Here is a 19,664-nt window from a genome sequence, read left to right as displayed (position 1 = left end):
ACTTATGGGAAAATATTCTATACATTCCTGTACTTAGCAGATATAGCTCTGGATGCAGATAGTGTCTTTCTTCATATGGCCTTTATAATTAATTTGAGTAATTATAATAGCCAAGATAACTTATTTCCTCAAAGTCATCCTTAAAATAATATTGGTTACTGTATATAATGTCTTCTTGGTTCTGCTCATTTCTATTTTCATTTTTTCATATAAGTCTTTCTATATTTTTCTAAGACCATCAAGCTCATAATTTCTTACAGCATAGTATTCCATCACAACCATATCTTGTTCAACCATTTCCCTCTTTCCTCATCTATAAAGTCTTGATACAAACCCCATCTACATCCAGGAGAGTTTTATCATTCAAATGTAAATGTAAATTCTTATGTCATCACAGGGTTTTTGACCATAAATCAATTTATTCAAGCAATTGGTTAACTTTGGATAACTGGTGATCTCAATCAGATCACTGTAATGACCTGTTGTGTGCCTGAATTATACCATATTGATATACCAGAGGTATATCATTATGAGAAATATTCAAATATTAGAAATAAATCTATTTCTTATTGGTTTGTGATGGTTGTTCTCATCCTGTTCTCATCCTCACTAACAAAACAAAGCAAAAAATATGATGACATCTAGAGAACCAGGTTCCAAGGCTAATTGAGGAGGGCTCTATAGCAGCTGCCAAATTCAAATGGAATGGATCTATGCTGACTCAATATTGACTTAGAAAAACCACAAAATAACATAAGTTATGTGGTATTTTTATTTAGTTTATTATTTTTTAGATTTTAATCTGGTTTGGGTCTCAGGTCACCGCTATGAATTTGATACTTCTGAATAAGTATGTCAGAGTCATGACTTTTTTTTACTATAGATAAAAGTTATTTTATGTGAGGGCCAATGCAGATAGGGATAACTTAAAGTTAATGTGTAGAAAACTTTGATGATTAAATTTAAATAAGCATTTTAGTTTAGCATTTAAGCCTACAATGTACAAGGTAAGTGTTAGGTACTGGGGTTTCAAAGGCAAAAACAAAACAAGCCCTGCTTACATTTTACTGGAAGGATGCACATGTACATTGATAAGTCAGTATCAAGAACATATAAAGCAAATATTCATATCATTTTATAAATCTATTGTTTATAAAATAGTCATTTTATTTTTATTTAATTTATATTTATATATTTAATATTTATATTTATTTGATATTCACTTATTTGAGTACAGATGCTTCTACCACCAAAGGTTCTTGAGGAAGAGAGTCATGGTTAGGAAAAGAAATATAACAATAATAGACTACTCTTAAGAAAACCAAGGAGCAGGAAAGTGTAAAAGAAAGACACAACTAAGAAGATGAAAAAAGGGGGAAAATGTTAAGAAAATCAAGATCAGTAATGATGAATTTTATTTGGGTTGAATACTAATGTACAAGATTTCTACATGTGGGAACAATGCAGATTATAACAATCAGCTCAGGGTAGCAGTTTTGGTTTAAACCTGTAAAACTGTATATTTGTATACCACTGAGAAGAAAATCTTCTTGGCTAATGGTTAAGAATGAGCCACAATGAACACAAGGAGTACCTTATATAATAATTGAAGTATTTTTATCTTAACCCTACTATAAATGACCCCAATATCCCTCTGCTCCAATTCCCAGGGAATTCTTTTATTCTTCTTGGGATCTGAAAGGGTGTTTAATATCAGGTTTATAATTAAAGGCTGCATTCCTTTAGCCTTTTTTTGTCTCATGCTTCTCATTTTGATTCTATTTGCCAGTTCTGAGATCCAAATGATCTTCCTTAGACATCATTCTTTTATGGATATTGTCCTTCTGATTGGAGAGGGTGGAGGGTAGATATTGGAGAGCTCCTCCAAGATCCTCCATTTAAGGAAAGGACCTAGGGCTGACACTTCATGATTTCCTTCCTGGCTGTAGGTCTTTATCATGCTCTTGTAGGTCCTCTACTATGCTTCCTCCTCTACCTTATATTGGCTTCTTTCAGTAGATAGTAGCTCCTTGAGGGCAGGCACTGTATTTTGCCTTTATACTCCCAAGTGCTCAGTATCTGTACATAGTAGGTACTTAAAAAGTGTCCACTGATTGACCAAATGATTCTTCCATTAGAATAAAAACTTCTTGAGGGGGGAAACTTTAATTTTTGTATTTGTATCCCTGGGGTCCAGCATAATATCTGTAAGCATTTAATAAATACTTTTTTCATTCATTTTCAGTTCTCAACTATTAGTAAACAACTCACCTATCTCTAATTCCTATAGTTAGAGATAGAGTAGGAAAATATAAAAATGATTCTCTTCAAAATTTTGTCTTCAGTGTCTAGAGAAAGTTAGGGAAGAGAACACAGCAAATAGCATCTTCCCCCAAATTGCCTGCTAATTAAGAAATTAGTTCTTCCCTTTGCAAAGATTTTCTTATTTTATATCAGAAAATATATAGAAAAACTCTTTAAAATTAGCAAAAAAATATGGTACTTTAGTAATCAGGAGGCAGAAAAAAATGCACTACTAAAGGACTGATGTATTACCCTTCTCTTCTCCACCTTCTCTTTTCTTTCTTTTTTTTAAATTTAGATTTTTCAAGGCAATGGGGTTAAGTGGCTTGCCCAAGGCCACACGGCTAGATAATTATTAAGTGTCTGTGACCGCATTTGAACCCAGGTACTCCTGACTCCAAGGCCGGTGTTTTATCCACTATGCCACCTAGCGGCCCCCACCTTCTCTTTTAAGGGAGTAATCAGCAATTTCTTTCATCATGGTTTCTCTAGTGCTTTTTAGAGTTGAATTTACCTCTTAGAAAAATTCTTAAATAATGGCAGATGGCAGAAAAACTGAGGACATATGAACCAAGTTATACCAAATTATCTGATCATCTCTTGATTGTCTGAGCTTGTAGAGCTCCCCCCCTCCACCTCGCCCCGCCTTCAGTGGCTGATCAAGAATGGTAAAAGATCCTCATAGTTGCTTATGAAACTTAGTAGGTTTCCTGTGACTGGATGAACAGGAGGAATGAGGCTAGGGATGAACCCTAAGGAGGAGGAATAACTTGTAAATGCAAAGAAACTGGGGTGTATGGGACTTACCTGTGAGCTATTCCCTTGTTAGAGACAGAAGCATAGAGCAAAATGGTGTGTTCCTTCCAGAAGGAAAGCGCAGTTCTTATGAAAACAGACTTGGAGCATAGATGCCATTTAGAGAGAACCAAAGAAATTAAGTCACTTGTCCAAGGAATGAGTGAAAGAATTATGATCTGAACCCAGATGCTCTGACTTCAGATGACTGAACGACATAGGCATATATAAGACATATCTAGGAAGCAGGTAACTGTGAACACTTGTTCAGAAGTAGCAAGTACGGGGGCAACTAGGTGGTGCAGCAGATAAAGCACCAGCCCTGGAGTCAGGAGTACCTGGGTTCAAATCTGGCCTCAGACACTTAATAATTACCTAGCCGTGTGTCCTTGGGCAAGCCACTTAACCCCATTGCCTTGCAAAAACTAGAGAGAGAGAGAGAGAGAGAGAGAGAGAGAGAGAGAGAGAGAGAGAGAGAGAGAGAGAGAGAGAGAGAGAGAGATAGCAGGTACAATCCTTTCAGGAGAAATGAGGTTGCACAGTGTTGGGATTTGAGTGAAGAAGACTTGTCTTCCTGAATCTGACCTCAGACATTTACTATCTGTGAGACCCTGGGCAACTCACTCAATCTTATTTGCCATAATTCCTCATCTGTTAAATGAGCTGGAAAAGGAAATGGAAACCACTCCAGTATCTTTGCCAAGAAAAACACCAAATGGTATCATGAAGAGTTAAACATGACTGAAATGCCTAAACAACAATAAAAACAGTCCTTTCATTACAAATTACTGGAAATATTTGGGAGTACTAAGAAAGCAGACAATAAATATATAATGTTTTATAAAAATTTAACTATAGAAAATGTATGTAATCAGTTATAAATAATATATGTATATACATACTTATACATATATACACACATACACACATATACACCCATATACACATTATGTGTGTGAATGGAAACCCATTAAAAGTGCCTAAATTGAAAGCATTTCTTTCTATATAATTATAATAATAATTATTAATTATGTTGCACATCCTTCTTGACCTCTCTGCTGCTTTTGACCCATCACCCTCTTCTTGATCTTTTCTCTAGGTTTTCAAGACCTTGCTCTCTTCTAGATTTCCTTCTATCTGTCTGATCACTTCTTTGTCTCCTTCGTTAGATTTTCATCCACTTAAAGTGAGGGTCTCCCAAGACTCTGTGTTGGGTTATCTTTTCTTCTCACTCTATACAATTTCCTTTGGTGATCTCATCAACTTCCATGATTTCCATAATCATCTCTATGCTAATGACTCAGATTTACTTATTCAACTCTTTAAGCTTTTACCTCTTTTTTCAAATTCCAGTTTTACCTTTTACCAACTCCAACTGTCTTTAGCTGCTGCCTTTTCGACATCTTAAACTTAACCTGTCCAATATTGAATTGTTATCCCTCCAAATCCTCCTTTCTTCCTAATTTCCTAGGCATTTCTACCTTCATAATATCTCTTGCATATATCTCCCTTTCTCCTATGACATGGCAATCATCCTTCTGCAGGCTTTTATCATAACCTATTGCAATGGCCTAATAATTGGTGTCATTACCTTAAGTCTTTCTCCACTCCAGTCCTTCCTCCACTTAGCTGTGTAGAAAGATTGGTCTTTATAAAGTGCAGTTCTGACCATGTCATTACCCTATTCAGTAAACTCTAGGTGCTCCCTATTAGCTCCAGTGTCAAATAGGAAATGCTCTGTTTTCCATCTAAAATCATCCATAACCTGATCCCTTCCTACATTTCCAGTTTCTTGCATGATATACCTTGCCTAGTCCTCCCCACCACATACTCAGCAATCCACTGACATCCTTGTTCTTTGAATTCAATACTCCTTTTCCTGACTTGGAATTTTCTTACTGGCTGCCTGCAATTCTCTCCTTCCTTAACTCCACCTTCTAATTCCCTGACTTCCCTTCAAGTCTCAGTTAAAATAGTACTTTCTGTAAGAATCTTTTCATAATCCTTTTAACTCATAGTAACTCTCCTTGAGATCCCCCCCCCCACTACAAACCCCTGCCCCCTCCACTCACCTTTTTACAGAGTAGTTTATATTCTTTCTTCCTAATTATACTATGAGATCCTTGAGAGCAGGGACTGTTTTTTTAACCTTTCTTTGTATTTCTGGTTCTTTATACAATTCCTGAGATACAGTAAGTACTTAATAAATACTACTTGACTGACTGTCTATACAAAAGGAAATGTATTATAATTATGGAAAAATAAAGGAATACAAATATATAGCATCTTCCTACCTGAGAGTTATTGGTTGATAAGTTGTACCAAATTATAGAAGCCCAAGCATTAGGTAATTGGCTAACATTGGAAATCATCACAACAGGTAATGAGTTTGTCTGTTAAAAAAAACATGCAAAGATATTAAGAACTAACATTTATTGATTTGAAAAAACTACTAGTATAATGTCTCTTGAAAGACTTTTTCCAGTGATTCTATAATATAATATTATTGTTGGAGAAAGTAGAAAAAAATCCACCAGAGTCATTCCACTAGATCACTGGTTCAGTCTTGCCTTTACAAGAATTAAAGAATCTCAGGAGTTGAAAGGGACCAAAGGGGACATTCATTTCAACTTATACTTGAACAATAATTCCCTTTTGATCATATGTAGCAAGGAGGTAATTCAGTCTTTGCTTGAAAATATCCAGGGAGGGAGAACCCTGCCAAAGCAATCCATCCCACTTTTGGATAATTCTAATTACTGGGAAATTTTTCCTTATATTAAGTCTAAATTTACCTTTTGTTCTGAGTTTTACATTCTGGAGCCAAGCTGAATATCATATATCTCTCTTCTACATGTCATCTTTTCAAATGTTTGAAGACAGCTATAATGTTCTAAAATTTTCTCTTTTCTAAGTTATCTCCAGTTATTTTACTCTATTTTTATATGACATGATCTCAGAAACAATTCATTATTCTTCTTCCCATGTCCCAGTTTATCAATATCTTTGTAAGAAAATGTGCAAGGTTTTAAATACAATATTGCAGTGTGATCTGAGTAAAACAGAGTACCTAGGATTATTGAATCCTTAGGCTTAAAGCCATGGACTGTATGGTAGACAAAAATTGCATTAATTTTCTTGGTTTCCTAATAATAGGTTGTGTTTATAGGATACCTTAAAATTTACAAAGCACTTTACAAATATTATTTCATTTTATCCTTATAACAACCCTGGGAAATAAGTTATTATTCTCCTTTTAAATTTGAGGAAACTGAGGCAGACAGCGGTTAAGAGACTTTGTTAGGGGTTACATAGCTAGCTAGTAAGTATGTGAGACTGGATTTGAACTCATATTGCTGATTGCAGACCCAATGTTGCCTTCATTTTGACCTGGCAACCCCCTAGATCATTTTTCAAATAAACTTCTGTCATGCCATTGCCCTTCCCTTCTTACTAGTAGTGATACTATGGCAAATCACAATACCCCCGAACCATAATAGACTCATCTGTTAAATGGAGATAATACTTGTCCTGCTTACAGTGTTCTGATGACTGAGATAAAATATCTGGAAGTTACATTATAACTAAAAATCACTATATATATGTACCTGTTGATAGCTGTCTTAAGGGATTTCTATGTTTTACCAAAGTTGGGTCAATGAGTGAATGATTATAACATATTGCAGTAACATTTTAGTAATTGAGAATAGACTCAAAGTAAATTATAGGAATAAATGTATGTTTGATACATACTAGTAAAAAGAAAACTGATTCTTGTCAGTTGCAAGGTGTTGTTCCCAAGATGAATTTTCCTTCCTATGTTAAAATAGCATAAGATCTTGACTAATTTAAGTCCCTTCTTTTCACTCATATTTAACTTTTTTAATTCTTTCCTCATTGAATTAAATGAAGAAAATTATGGAGTTATTAGAACAATGAACCATGAATGTATCAATTATATGACTTTATTCATTATAGAAATCTTAAACACTTCTGAATTCTTACCTAAGAAAATGAAGAAAACCCTTACCCCTTTGATATGAATTTGTGAACTTTTATGACCCATAACCTTCACAATAGGTTATTGTTATCATAGCAAACCTGCAAATACAAGTCTCCATTCACACAATACTATAAAACATTTTTACTTAATATGTATAGGTTATTTGGGGATTTTAATATATGAATAATCTGTGAACACTTCATCAAAGCAATTTAGAAACCCTTTCCTGGCTTAACAGTAAAATACTCCAGTTGTTTAGGATTCATAGAGGTTACACATGGCCATGCAGATAAGTATTAGAGACTGGGTTTGTACCATTAATTTTTATCAAGGAATTACTTTGTGGAGCTAGAAAAATTATAATGAAATTCATTTGGAGAAATAAGTTAAAAATTTATATGAAAATAATGAAAAAAGTGAAAAGGAAGGAGATCTCAAGTACTCAAGTACTCAAACTATTTTCAGATCTCAAACTATAATACAAAACAACAATCATCAAAATGATCTGGTATTGATTTAAAAAATAGAGAGGTTGGTTGGTTGAAAAAATTACGTTTACAACCTTTAGGAGACTGAATTTGAGGTACATCCTAAATATCTAGAAAGGGTTGCATTTTTCTAAACAAATTTTAAAACTGTTCTCAAAGATCTGTGTGACTTTTACTCTCTAGGGCTTAGCTTCTTCCACTTAAAAATGACCAGGTATTCTCTAAAATTCCATGAAGTTCCCAGATTTTATGACTTTGTGATCATGAGCTAATAATACTTGCAAATGCTTACCTCCAAATCTATGGTCAAGCCATACAGGCAGATCTGTGTTTCAAAACTTATAGAATGAAGCTCTTCAGTTACCATGTGAGGACCCTGAGGAGGAAAATCATACTTAAATTTATAAGCACACTAGTTTTAGTCTAATAACATACAAACATCCAGCTGGAGTTAAATGTATAAACTGAAAGCAAATTCTTTAAATTATTGAGGAAGGTGAGGGCTTTTTTTTTGGCCTGCTTCTTAAGAAGAATGGTCATTGTTATATTAATACAAGAATCTTAAAAATATAATAATTTCAGATGTTTAAATTTTCTGATTTATTTTCTCACAGGAGACTCTAGCTGAAGATAAATAAATGTCTTCTTTGGTCCACAAATCGGTTGAAAATCTAGTTACTGTATACATTCCTTTACAAGATAAGATTTTGTATAAGCACAGCAGAAAGAAACATTGGAATGTTAATGAAATTGTTTAATATCAGGCAATAAGCCTGATGATGAATCAAGAGAAGTCTAGCATGGGGAAACTGTGAAGTGAGTTCAGTTCCCTTTATCCAGCTACCCCACCATCCTACTCAGCATCAGTCCAGTTTGAGTTCATTATCTTTCAAGAGACAAGATACCAAGAGCTAAAAAGAGGGCAAAATTGTTTTAAAATAAAATTATTGTGAAAAGTAAAAGAAACTGGGAATCATTTGGCCCAGAAGAAGGAAGACTAAGGAGATATGCAACAAAGAAGGATTACAAGATGTTTTCTATATCTATTAAAAAAGAAAAAATATTTAAAAATTGAACTCATAAAGGAATTTTAATATGAGGAAGAATTCCCTTACTGACTGCTAACTTCTAGTGTTAGATTTTTACTTTATTAGTTTGGTTATTTTTAGATGTCTCAAATTCTTTGGTCCTAATTTCTATGATCTCATAATGACAATGATGATATATTTATAATATAAAATATTTCATTATAATGGACAGTTAGGTAGTTCATTGAAAAGAACTCCAACTCTGGAGTCAGAAGGACTCATCTTCCTGAGTTTAAATATGGCCTCAAACACTTATTAGCGGTGTTTGGGCAAATGACCTGGAGAAGAAAATGGCAACTACAGTATCTTTACAAGAAAACCAAAAATGGGACCATAAAGAGTCCAACTCGACTGAAACAACTGACCAAAATCTTCAATGATACAGAGGATAGTAAACAGTAATCTTTGGTGTTGATAGATACAATAAGGTTATCAGAGCACCTTTGACATAATGAGACTGGATTATCAATATTGTCATGTTATAATAAGGAAAAATTTGTTAGTATCTTCCATCTTAAACTTTTTTTTTGCAAGGCAAACAGGGTTAAGTGGCTTGCCTGAGGCCACACAGCTTGGTAATTATTAAGTGTTTGAGAGCAGATTTGAACCCAGCTACTCCTGACTCCAGGGCCAGTGCTTTAATCCACTAAGCCAAATGTTATTTATCAACAAAGGCCTACTGACAAAGAGCAAACATAGGGGTTTACAATTCAAATTCCCCAGCTGAAGCAGTTTTCACATTTCTGTCACTGCACCCTAGCTAGCTCCCTGCCAAGTCAGTACCTTTGAAGGCTGGAAAGGTTGATTTTGTGGGTTACACAGAACATGATGACTTTTCCACTGATTTATTCCCCACTGAGGAAGTCCCCTGACTCAAAACTAGATCCTGATCTCTGGATGCTTGACTGTACAGTTGGTAGGACACAAGAGATTTTTCTTTAAATGGAGAATCCATGAAAAGAACAATTAGGAAATTAGGAAAGTGATCTCCAAAACCTGGATTTATGTCGATATTCAGTTTTCTTGGGTTGAGAAAGAAGTATGTTGTAGAGTTCCAAAAATAAATTCTTAAAATAAAGAGAAATTGAATTCACTTTAATTTGCAAAAGATAATGGTTTTTTTTATTTTATTTTATTTTATTATGTAGCTGGAGAATCTGAGCTAACAATTCAATAGGAAGAAATCTGGTGATCTCAAAGTGCTAACTGCCCCATAGGTATATATGTATATATATATATATGTATATATATATATATATACATATGTATATATATTTATAGATAGATAGATAGCTTTCCCAAGACCTTTGAAAGAGAGGAAGATCCTGAAAAAAATCATAGACATTATTACTGAAAAACAGATGATCAGGAAAATATAATAGGATCATAGATTTATAGCTAGAAAGGGCTTTAAGTTTAGTTATTTCAGTCATGTCCAACTCTCTGTGACTTCATTTGGAGCTTTCTTGACAAAGATACTGGAGTGGTTTATCATTTCCTTCTCCAACTCATTTTACAAGTGAAGAAACTGAGGCAAACAGGATAAAGTGACTTGTGTAGGTTCACACATTTTATAAGAATCTGAGGTCATATTTTAACTCAGGAAGATGATTCCTCCTGTCTCCAGGTCTGTCACTCTATCCACTGAACCATCCAGTTGCCTGGGTCATACAAAGCATTTTCAGAACTGTGGGGCAGTTAAATGAGTCACCTAATGTCACATGTTTGACCAAACATGTCAACCAAAATCACCATCTCGTTAACTACCACTTAATTCCCAATTTTAACAGTTTTTTGGGGGGGTGCTCCTCATTCTCATTATTTGTTACTGTTAATCAGCCTTTTCTCTTAGATACTCTCTGGGTTTTCATTAATCTACTCTCTCCTGGTTCACTCCTAACTGTTTGACCACCCTCATTTAAGGCCATTTGCTTAATTATCATACATATTTCTCTATCTTACTATGGATGTTTCCTAAGATTCTGTTCTAAACCCTCTTTTCTTCTCTACACACTTTTTCAGTAACCTCATGAGTTCTCATGGGTTTATCCATAATCTCTATGGAAATGACATATAAATATAAATATCTATTTAAGCCTCATACTCCAGGATGTTTCAAACTGGCATATTTGGACACTCATTTGTTCAAAAGTGAATTTATTTTTTTTTAACCCAAAACCTTTCCTCTTCCAATCTTCCCTATTTTTTCTTATTTCTATCATCCTTCTAGTCTCTCAGGTTCATAGCCATGACATCATTTTTGGGCTCTCTCATTCCATGTAAATAATCAAGAATCAAATCTTGTTCATTAGATTCACAATATCTCTTGCATCTGACCCCTTCTGTCTTCTCATGCAATTTATCACCCTGGTATTATGCCCTCAGGATTTCTTGCTTAGATTATTATAACATTCTCCTAAGTATTCTCCCTGTTTCATATCTCTCCACAGTTCAGTCCATCCTACACACTGCTACTATAATAATTTTCTGTATGTACAGATCTGAATGTCTCAAACTCTTACTCATCATTCCAGTTCCTTCCTATTACCAAAAGATAAAAATTAACTTTTTTTTTTGTCTAGTTTTAAAAACCCTACATAAACTTGGTCCCAACCTTACCGATCACATTTTCTCACTCTGTCATTCAATTAAACTATTTCTTTCTGTTTCTCACTCACAACACTCCATCTTCCATTTTTGTGCCTTTTCACTGACTGTGCCAAATGGTCAAAATGCTCTTCGTTCATTTGTTGTTGGTTAGTCATTTTCAGTCCTTTTCTGACTCTTCGTGATCCTGTTTAATTTTTTTAGGAAAGATACTGAAGTGGTTTGCCATCTCCTTCTCCAGCTCATTTTACAGATGAGACAGGGTTAAGGACTTGCCCAGAGACCCACAGCTAGTGTCTAAGGTCACATTTGAACTCAGGACTTCCTGACTCCAGGTCTGGTGCTCGTTGTTTGTGCCATTAGCTGCCCCAACAACAAAAAAATTCAAATGGATAAAATACTCTCCCTTCTTACTTCTATCATATGGAGTCCCTCTATTCTTTTGAGATGGAAAAAAACATAAAGTACTTCTTGATCTCACCCTCAACTGCTAGACCCCTCCTCCAAAACAACTTAGTATTTAATTACTTTGTATTTATTCATGTACTATTTAAGCTTTATATCCCCTACTAGGATGTAAACTCTAAGCAAGCAGGGATTGTTACATTTTTTATACTTAGATTCCCTGTGTGTCAGGCATGAGGCCTCCAGTATGTATTTAATAAATATTTGTTGATTATCTGGGATATTCTTGATGAATAAATGAGACGAGAATAAATGAGTTTTGGCAAATATTCTCTGTCTAAGCGTATCTTTAGAGACTGAAAAGTACAGAGCATACAAGATCCTACTGTTTCTTGACTAGAAAAGCATTTTATTTGATAGAGCACATTGCAGTCTTAGATAATTCCTAAGGTTCCCCCACTTTTAAATCTTAGGTCTCACGAACCTATGATGCTTTATCATGGAGGATGTTCAGCAAAGAGACTAAATAGAAGAGGGATTCCCTCAAATGATGAGGTCCTCCAGGTGGTGAAGGATATTGCATTAAGTTCATTAAGCCCCCCTAACTTTGCTGAGCCTCCTAAATGAGTCCTCAAATTAATCAAAAGAATTCATCCTGAAGATGAACAATGAACTATGGCAAGAATTAAATAGGAGAAAAGCAGGCTACATAATGTGTAGGAAATTTCATAGTACTTTCAATATTACTGTGCTTTCCCCTGAAACAATATATATATTGTCATCGGTGCTCCTCAGGTGATGTTTTATGGCTGCAAATTATGAACTACCACAATTTCTGAGGAACCAAAATTGTGAGCTCCCAAAGGTCATTGGCAAGAAACATTTTTTCACACTAGCCCTACGTGATTTTGTGGCTGTAGAGTACTTAGGACAGGCAACGCCCCTTCCACCTTTTCAGATCCAGATGGATACTTGCACTGCAATTTATAGTCTTTGAGACTTACTTAGGGCCCTGAGAGGGTCAGTGACTTGTTCAGGGTCACATGGTAAGTGTACATCAGAGGCAAGGGAACAAGTCTTTATTAAATATATATATATATAATATAGTCCTCTTTGAGAATATATAAATATTATAGATTTGATATATATAAATATTAAATATATGCATGTACACACACACACACACACACACACACACACATATATATATATATATATATATATATATATATATATATATATATATGGCCCTCTTTGAGAATGAAGGCCATTATAATAATGATCCAGGTACTGTGTTAACAGCTTTACAAATAATATTCTATTTGATCCTTCATCAACCTTGGGAGGTAGATTATTATCCCTATTTTGTAGTTGAGGAAATTGAGGAAAACAGAGGTCGTGATTTCCTCAAAGTCACACAGTAAGTCTGAGACCAGATTTAAACTAAGATCATCCTGACTTCCAATCTAGTACTCTGTCCCTTGGGTAGATTCATAGACAAGAATCACTTAGAATGAGAAGTCATGGAAGGATGTTTATCCAAATCTGTGGAATGTATATTCCCATGGATGAAATCAAGAGACCATCACAGTAATGGGACTATTATTCATATCCATATAAATACCTTTTTTAGGTGTTTGCAAGGCAAATGGGGTTAAGTGGCTTGCCCAAGGCCACACAGCTAGGTAATTATTAAGTGTCTGAGACCAGATTTTAACCCAGGTACTCCTGACTTCAGGGCTGGTGCTTTATCCACTGCACCATCTATCCGCCCCATATAAATACTTTTGAAGATTATAGAATCTTAGCATGGAAGGCACCTTCAGAGAGATACGGTTTGATAGAGAAATCTTCTAGTAGGTGTAGGAATTCTTCCTATAGGATGCCAAAATCAAACAAGCCATAAATATCACAGTTCTAAAGAGGCTGGAAATGACTTCCTTAGTGATGATGCTAGCAGGGGAGTTGATGAATTACCTCATTAACCCGATAAATTTATATGTTAGTGAGTCTTTGTTTTATTTTTTGATTGTTTCTTTCTATACCCTTTGACGGCCTCCATAGATGATTATTTCCTGGACATTAAAGATGATTTACTTTGCTTAACTGCCATTGGTCAGAACCACTCTTTTGTGCAATGAATGGGTATCTTTCAATGGAAACATTTCTCTTTTTACTTTTTTTTTTTTACTTTTGTCCTTTTCTAAGAACAGTCCAGAGATTAACAGAGATAATGGACCAGAGAGAATGGATCTTGGCAATAAGAAGTGAACTCCTGTCTACCCTGAGGATACAGGGTTATATGTTCTTTGACCCAAGTGACCTGACAGGAAAACTTCCTGAATCTCAACATCCTGGATCCTACCTTGGAGAGGATGTGATGTTACTTCTCAACCTCAGAAGCTTTGGAGAATAAAGCTGCATGATCAGAAAAATGGTTAACCTAAACTTCTAGAGGTTTGAGACTTTTTTTTTTTCTGGACGACTTTGACAGTTCCTGATCTCTTGCTTCCTGGATAGAGAAGGAAGGATTTCTTGGGCAGTGTCCTCTATGTGCTGTGCTAAGCATCTGATAATGTTTGTTTCATTTGATCTTCACAATTGAGAATAATGTGTAATAATAACATTGGGAGGAAAATGCTATTATTGTTTCCATTTTACAGATGAAATTAATAGAGGTTAACTGACTTGCTTAGGGTCTTAAAGTTAATAAATATTTGAGGCGGTATTTAAACTCAGATCTTCCTGACTCCAGGCTCAAAACTATCCTCTGCATCACCTGGTTGCACAATGGAGAGAGAGGAAAATTGCACTGATTATTCATTGGTTACTGTGAATTCTTTATATTCCCCACAAAAGCATTCAGATTAACCCTACTGGATACAGTACAACCATCCTTTTATCCCACGAAAGAATACAATACAATTGATCTATTAAATTCCATAAAAAATCAAATCAATTCTCTTCCCTGGAAACATACAGTCCTCTAGATTTATAGTGCTAATGTGAGGTTGAGACTCCGCATATGCTACAGGATGGAATTAAGGCTGCTCTAAAGTTGACATATACATATGCTTATATGGAAACTGGGAATATTTTTATCAACTTCTGTGGAGACCCAAATTTGAACTCTATTCTGAGAATTTCCAGAGGGTGCTCTGGGTAAGAGCAATGTGATACAATAATTTTGGTGTCATTCCCTAAGCTAACAAAGACAATAAGAGCCAACGTTTATGTAGCACTTTAAGGTTTAAAAAGTTCTGTAATCTAGGGCTCCTTAGTCGTTTTTGAAAAGAACTCCCTTTCATTTCTTTGAAATCAGATTCCTTTAATAGAAGGTCCAGTCCTTAAGGGCAGTAGAGAGGAAAGGGCTGACAATGAAGTCCTCATCAAGGAAAGAGAAGAGGAACTAGCAATACCTCAACCTCCTCTGAAATTTCAGTAAATCAAAGAGAAATGGATCTGCTTCTTGGATCCCTTTCAAATAAGGCTGTACATACTGGTCACGTGCTCAAATGAAAGAAGAGGTGATTTTGTATCCTTGAAACTTGAATGTTCAAAAAGGGCATTCTGCTTTCCTTAGGTTGTACCTGACTGCTGTTCCTGAGTCCTTCACTTTCTGACTATTTGTTCTAGTCTCCTGGGGTCTTTGACTCCTTTCCCCTAGGTGTTTATTGACTGGTTCATTCCTTTCTACCCATTCACCCCATATTTCCATTTTACAGTTCTCTTAAAACCTGTTCCTATAATTTCTCATTTGTTCTTGTATCTCTTGAAGTTGTAATAATATAATGCTGATCTTGTTATGCAAGGATAATAGTTAAAATAATGAAATCTATAAGCTATTATTCTTTTCAAACTCTTCTAAGGACCACAGTAACTTTCTATCAACAGGGGGAGCCCAAAGAAAAGCTTTGAACAAAAGTAAATAGAGTCTGATTCAGAAAACCTGAAGATGATGTGGGAACAACTATCAAAGATAAAATACAGACATTGTGGTTTGGTTAGAGTAATATGCTATTGATTTCAAAAATAAGAGAAAGTAATTGATGAGGTTATATCCTAAATATACTATTTAAAAAGGGGAGTGGAAAAGAGCTATAGGTTAAAAAAATCTAGTTGCTTTATTGTTAAAAAGCAAAAAATAAGAAACAACCTATATATTCTTGATTGGGAATTCTGGAAAAAACTATAGAGTTGTGGCATATTAATATATTGGAACATGATTGTGCTATAAAGAAATGCAAATACAAAGATTGCAACAAGAAATGGAAAGATTTATACCATGTGATGCAAAGTGGTAAAAAAGGTAACAAATCTACTGATATAGAATCAAAAGGGGACAAAGAACAAATGTAATATTATTTTTCTTATTTTTCATAACTATAAATTTTAAAACAAAACTATAAATAGTTTGAATTTCATTTGAAGATGTGCTATATATCTTATGCTTTTTTTATGTGTGGCTCTACAAAAATTTCTTGAAATAAAGGCCTATCTTTTTACCATCTGCATTTTTCCAGGGATGCAGCAAATCATGGAAAACCTCAGACCAGAATTAATTCAAATTTAAGATCGACCCAAGGGCAATGGATGGGTGCAGGGTGGCAGATGAAATCTTGTCTATGGAGAACAGCAAATAGGCCAATTTAACTGAACCAGAGAGTGTGCAAATGAGAATAATGTGTAATAAGCCTAGGGAGGTTGACTCGAGTCAAATTGTAGTCATTTAAATGACAAACAGAGGGGTTTTTATTTTATCCTAGAGTCAATAGAGGCAGGTGTTGCAGTGCATAGAATATTGCATCTGGAGTTTGGAAAAATTCATCTTTGTGAATTTCAATCTGGACTAGTGTCACCCTGGGCAAGTTACTTAACTCTGTTTGCCTCATTTTCTTCATCTGTAAAATGAGTTAAAGAAGAAAGGACAAACTACTCAAATATCTTTGCCAAGAAAACCTCAATTAGGGTCATGAAAAGTTGTATGTGACTAAAAAAACAACTGAACTACAACTACAAAAGAGACAATAGGGAGACACTGAAGTTTCTTGACCACATTTCTGCTATAGTCAGACCTGTGCTAAGAAAGAACAATTTGGCAACAAAATGGAAGATGAGTGGGAGAGAGAAGAGTTTGGATGTAGAACAACTGGGAAACTATCACAATAGTTTAGGCAAGAGATGATCAGGGATTACATCTGGGTCATTGTGGTACAAGCAGATAAATGGAATTTAAAAAGTGGGGGAGATAGATAATACACCTAATTGAATCAGATTCAGAAAAGATCTTCAAAGGGTAGAACACTGGATTGATTCCAATAAGATGAAATTAAGTTGGAATAAATATAAAACTTTAAATCTGAATACAAAAATAAGTTTCACACATAGAAAAAAAGGAAATATGTTTGAACAATATTTGCTTGTAAAAGATCTGGAGATTTTATTGGATTATAATTTTAATTAGAGTCAATGGCAGCTAAAAAGGTTAACACAATCCTGGGGTGCTTTAAAAGTGGCAAGGCTTCTAGAAACAGTGAGGTAATAGTCCCTCTCCTCTCATCAAACTTCATCTGGATTACTCGGTACAGTTCTGGTAATCACAGATAAACTAGAGAATTTCCAGAGGAGCATAACCAAGTTAGGGAAGTACCTTGGGTTTACTTCATAGGAAGATCTGGAGCCTCTTAACCACAGAGATGAAAAGAAATTTCAGAACATCCAAATAAACTTTATGGTTCCTAAAATAAGCAATGGTAGGGTAGCCTTGGGAAGAGTAGAGGTGGATTTCCACTAGAGTTTCCCATCAGACATCCTAAAGAGATAGAAACAACTATCAGGCCATGGAGCTGGCCAGAACTTGTCATCCTTCATTCACTATTATGTTGAATTATGAGACCAAGCAGTAGCTCCAATGGGAAAGAGGTTGACCGTAGAGCAGCCCCAGGGATATTTTTCTTTCAGTAAAACCCCAATCCCAGGTTAGCAATCTAAGTCTAGGTAGAGTAGTCAAACTCAAGGCTCAATAGGGGGGCTCCAGGGATCCATTTAAATTTTGAGTTGGACACTATTGTTCTAGAGGATTGTGTAGGTCTTTCACAAAAGAGTAGCATCTTGAGTGTTTGGGGTCTCAGTAAATTCTTGATTTTATGCTTTTCCTTCTAGTGATATGCAGGTTGTCCTTATTCAAAAATTTCAGTCTGAAATTTGTTTAAGGAGCCCAGGATCCTTTTACTTTTTTTCTTTTTCTTTCTCACCAACCCATCCAATTAAGTCCTACTGATTTTATAACTGTGATACCTTTTGTCTTTATAGCCTCATGTCCACACCCACTGCCCTAGTTCAAATTCTCTTTGATGTCTCCCAGTCTTCTCTACTTCAAACAAGTCAAAAACAAACCAAACCAAAACAAAAACCACACCTAAAAAATCTAAACTAAAACCAAACCCAAACCATTCTTAATATGTAGGTCTGATCAAGACTTTGTTTTCAAAATTCTTCACTCCTCCTTTCCTCCTTCTCGCCTCCACCCAATGCATCCCAAATAAATTAAAGCTCTATATCCTAGTAGTCAAGACCTGCCACAATCTGATTTCAACCTTCACTTATTCCAAATTACTCTTAAAGAACACTACACTTCAGTTAGACTGGACTGCTTATCAGTTGCCAATTTCATTCTTTCCTCTTCAGTTACCATACATTTATACATGCTTTCCACCATAAAGAACAGATTCCTCCTGTTGACAAAAGACAAAGATTTCTTTCAAATCCCAGTCCAGGTCTACTTTCTCCATGAAACTATTCCAGTTACCATGATTACAATTGATCCCTTCACCCTTGAATTTCACTCGCACTTCATTTTGACTCTATGGTACCCTTGCTAATCAATTAATCAATCCAGGCACTGGGGATATAAATACAAAAGCAAGACAGTCTCTATCTTAAAAAACTTACATTTTTTAAAAGGAGAAGGTTCATAAATGAGTATATATATATACATATATGTAAAAATTTATTTGGAGAGGAGCACTAATAATGGGAAGGAGGAGTCAAGTTGTGTCATTTGAACTTAGGTAAGGAGAAGAAGAAACTGGCATAGCAGACAATCTGCAAAAAATAGAAACAGGAGTTGTCTGAAGGGAACCACATATTAGTATATATTGTCATTGTAGCACAAAGTGAATAGTAAGTTATAACGTGGATTCATCCTATAAAGAGAGGTTTTGTAAAGGATTTTAAATATCAAATGAGGAGGCAACGGGGAGTGATTGAAGCTTCTTGAGCAGGGAAATGATATGGACATCCTTAACTATCTGAAATGTTTGATACCTTATTGTGTTCAGATCTGATACTGAAATGAGATAAGAAGCTCCTAGAGATCAGGGATTATATGCATACATACATACGTATGTATATATATATATATATATATATATATATATATCTTTTCATTTCTGTATTGATAGTCTCTAGAATAGCACCTTGAATATAGTAGATGCTAAATAAATGTTGAAAAGAACCCAGGATAGAGAAAAATTTATTTGTCTTCAATGAATTAAGAAATGTGTTCCTGCTATTGGATAAACAATATTTTACGGGGGTGCCTAGGTAGTTACAGAATCTTAGAGAAGACAGCAAACCCTCCAGCTCTGATGGATTCTATTGTGAAGTTTGGGATAGGGCTCTGGTTTAATAGTGATTCTGCATTTTCTCCAAAGAATTTGAAACTCTTTCATTACAAAAGTCAAAGCCACACACAAAACCAGGCTACAGCAGAGTCAGGTTGCATTTTGATTTTTAGCTTTTAGAAACAAAAGACAACAAAGTGATTTTTCTAATTCAAACCTTATAGACCTAGAGATCCTATAGAACCTAGAGAAAGTAATTATTATTAATAATAATAGTTGACATTTATACAGTGCTTTTATTATTGCTTTGTCATTTCAGACATGTCTGACTTTGTGACCCCATCTGGAT

At 35.0% G+C, this 19,664-nt stretch overlaps 1 protein-coding gene across 3 annotated transcripts in view; it reads right to left on the bottom strand.

Moving 5' to 3' along the window:
• The window catches only part of STAT4 (signal transducer and activator of transcription 4), a 287,696-nt gene that overhangs the window by 11,744 nt on the left and 256,288 nt on the right, over positions 1-19,664 (bottom strand). For 2 of the 3 annotated variants that reach the window (XM_074215477.1, XM_074215476.1), the window contains 2 exons: positions 7,883-7,966; positions 5,394-5,492 (listed from right to left, as the gene is read on the bottom strand). The exons of the other annotated variant lie outside the window; for it this stretch is intronic. In XM_074215477.1, the coding sequence (XP_074071578.1) occupies positions 5,394-5,492; positions 7,883-7,966 (183 nt within the window). The remainder of the gene's footprint in view (positions 1-5,393; positions 5,493-7,882; positions 7,967-19,664) is intronic. 3 annotated transcript variants of the gene reach the window in all.

The sequence above is a fragment of the Macrotis lagotis genome, chromosome 1 (assembly GCF_037893015.1).
Source record: "Macrotis lagotis isolate mMagLag1 chromosome 1, bilby.v1.9.chrom.fasta, whole genome shotgun sequence".
Classification (NCBI taxonomy): domain Eukaryota; kingdom Metazoa; phylum Chordata; class Mammalia; order Peramelemorphia; family Peramelidae; genus Macrotis; species Macrotis lagotis.
This window is presented reverse-complemented; position numbering and strand designations above follow the sequence as displayed.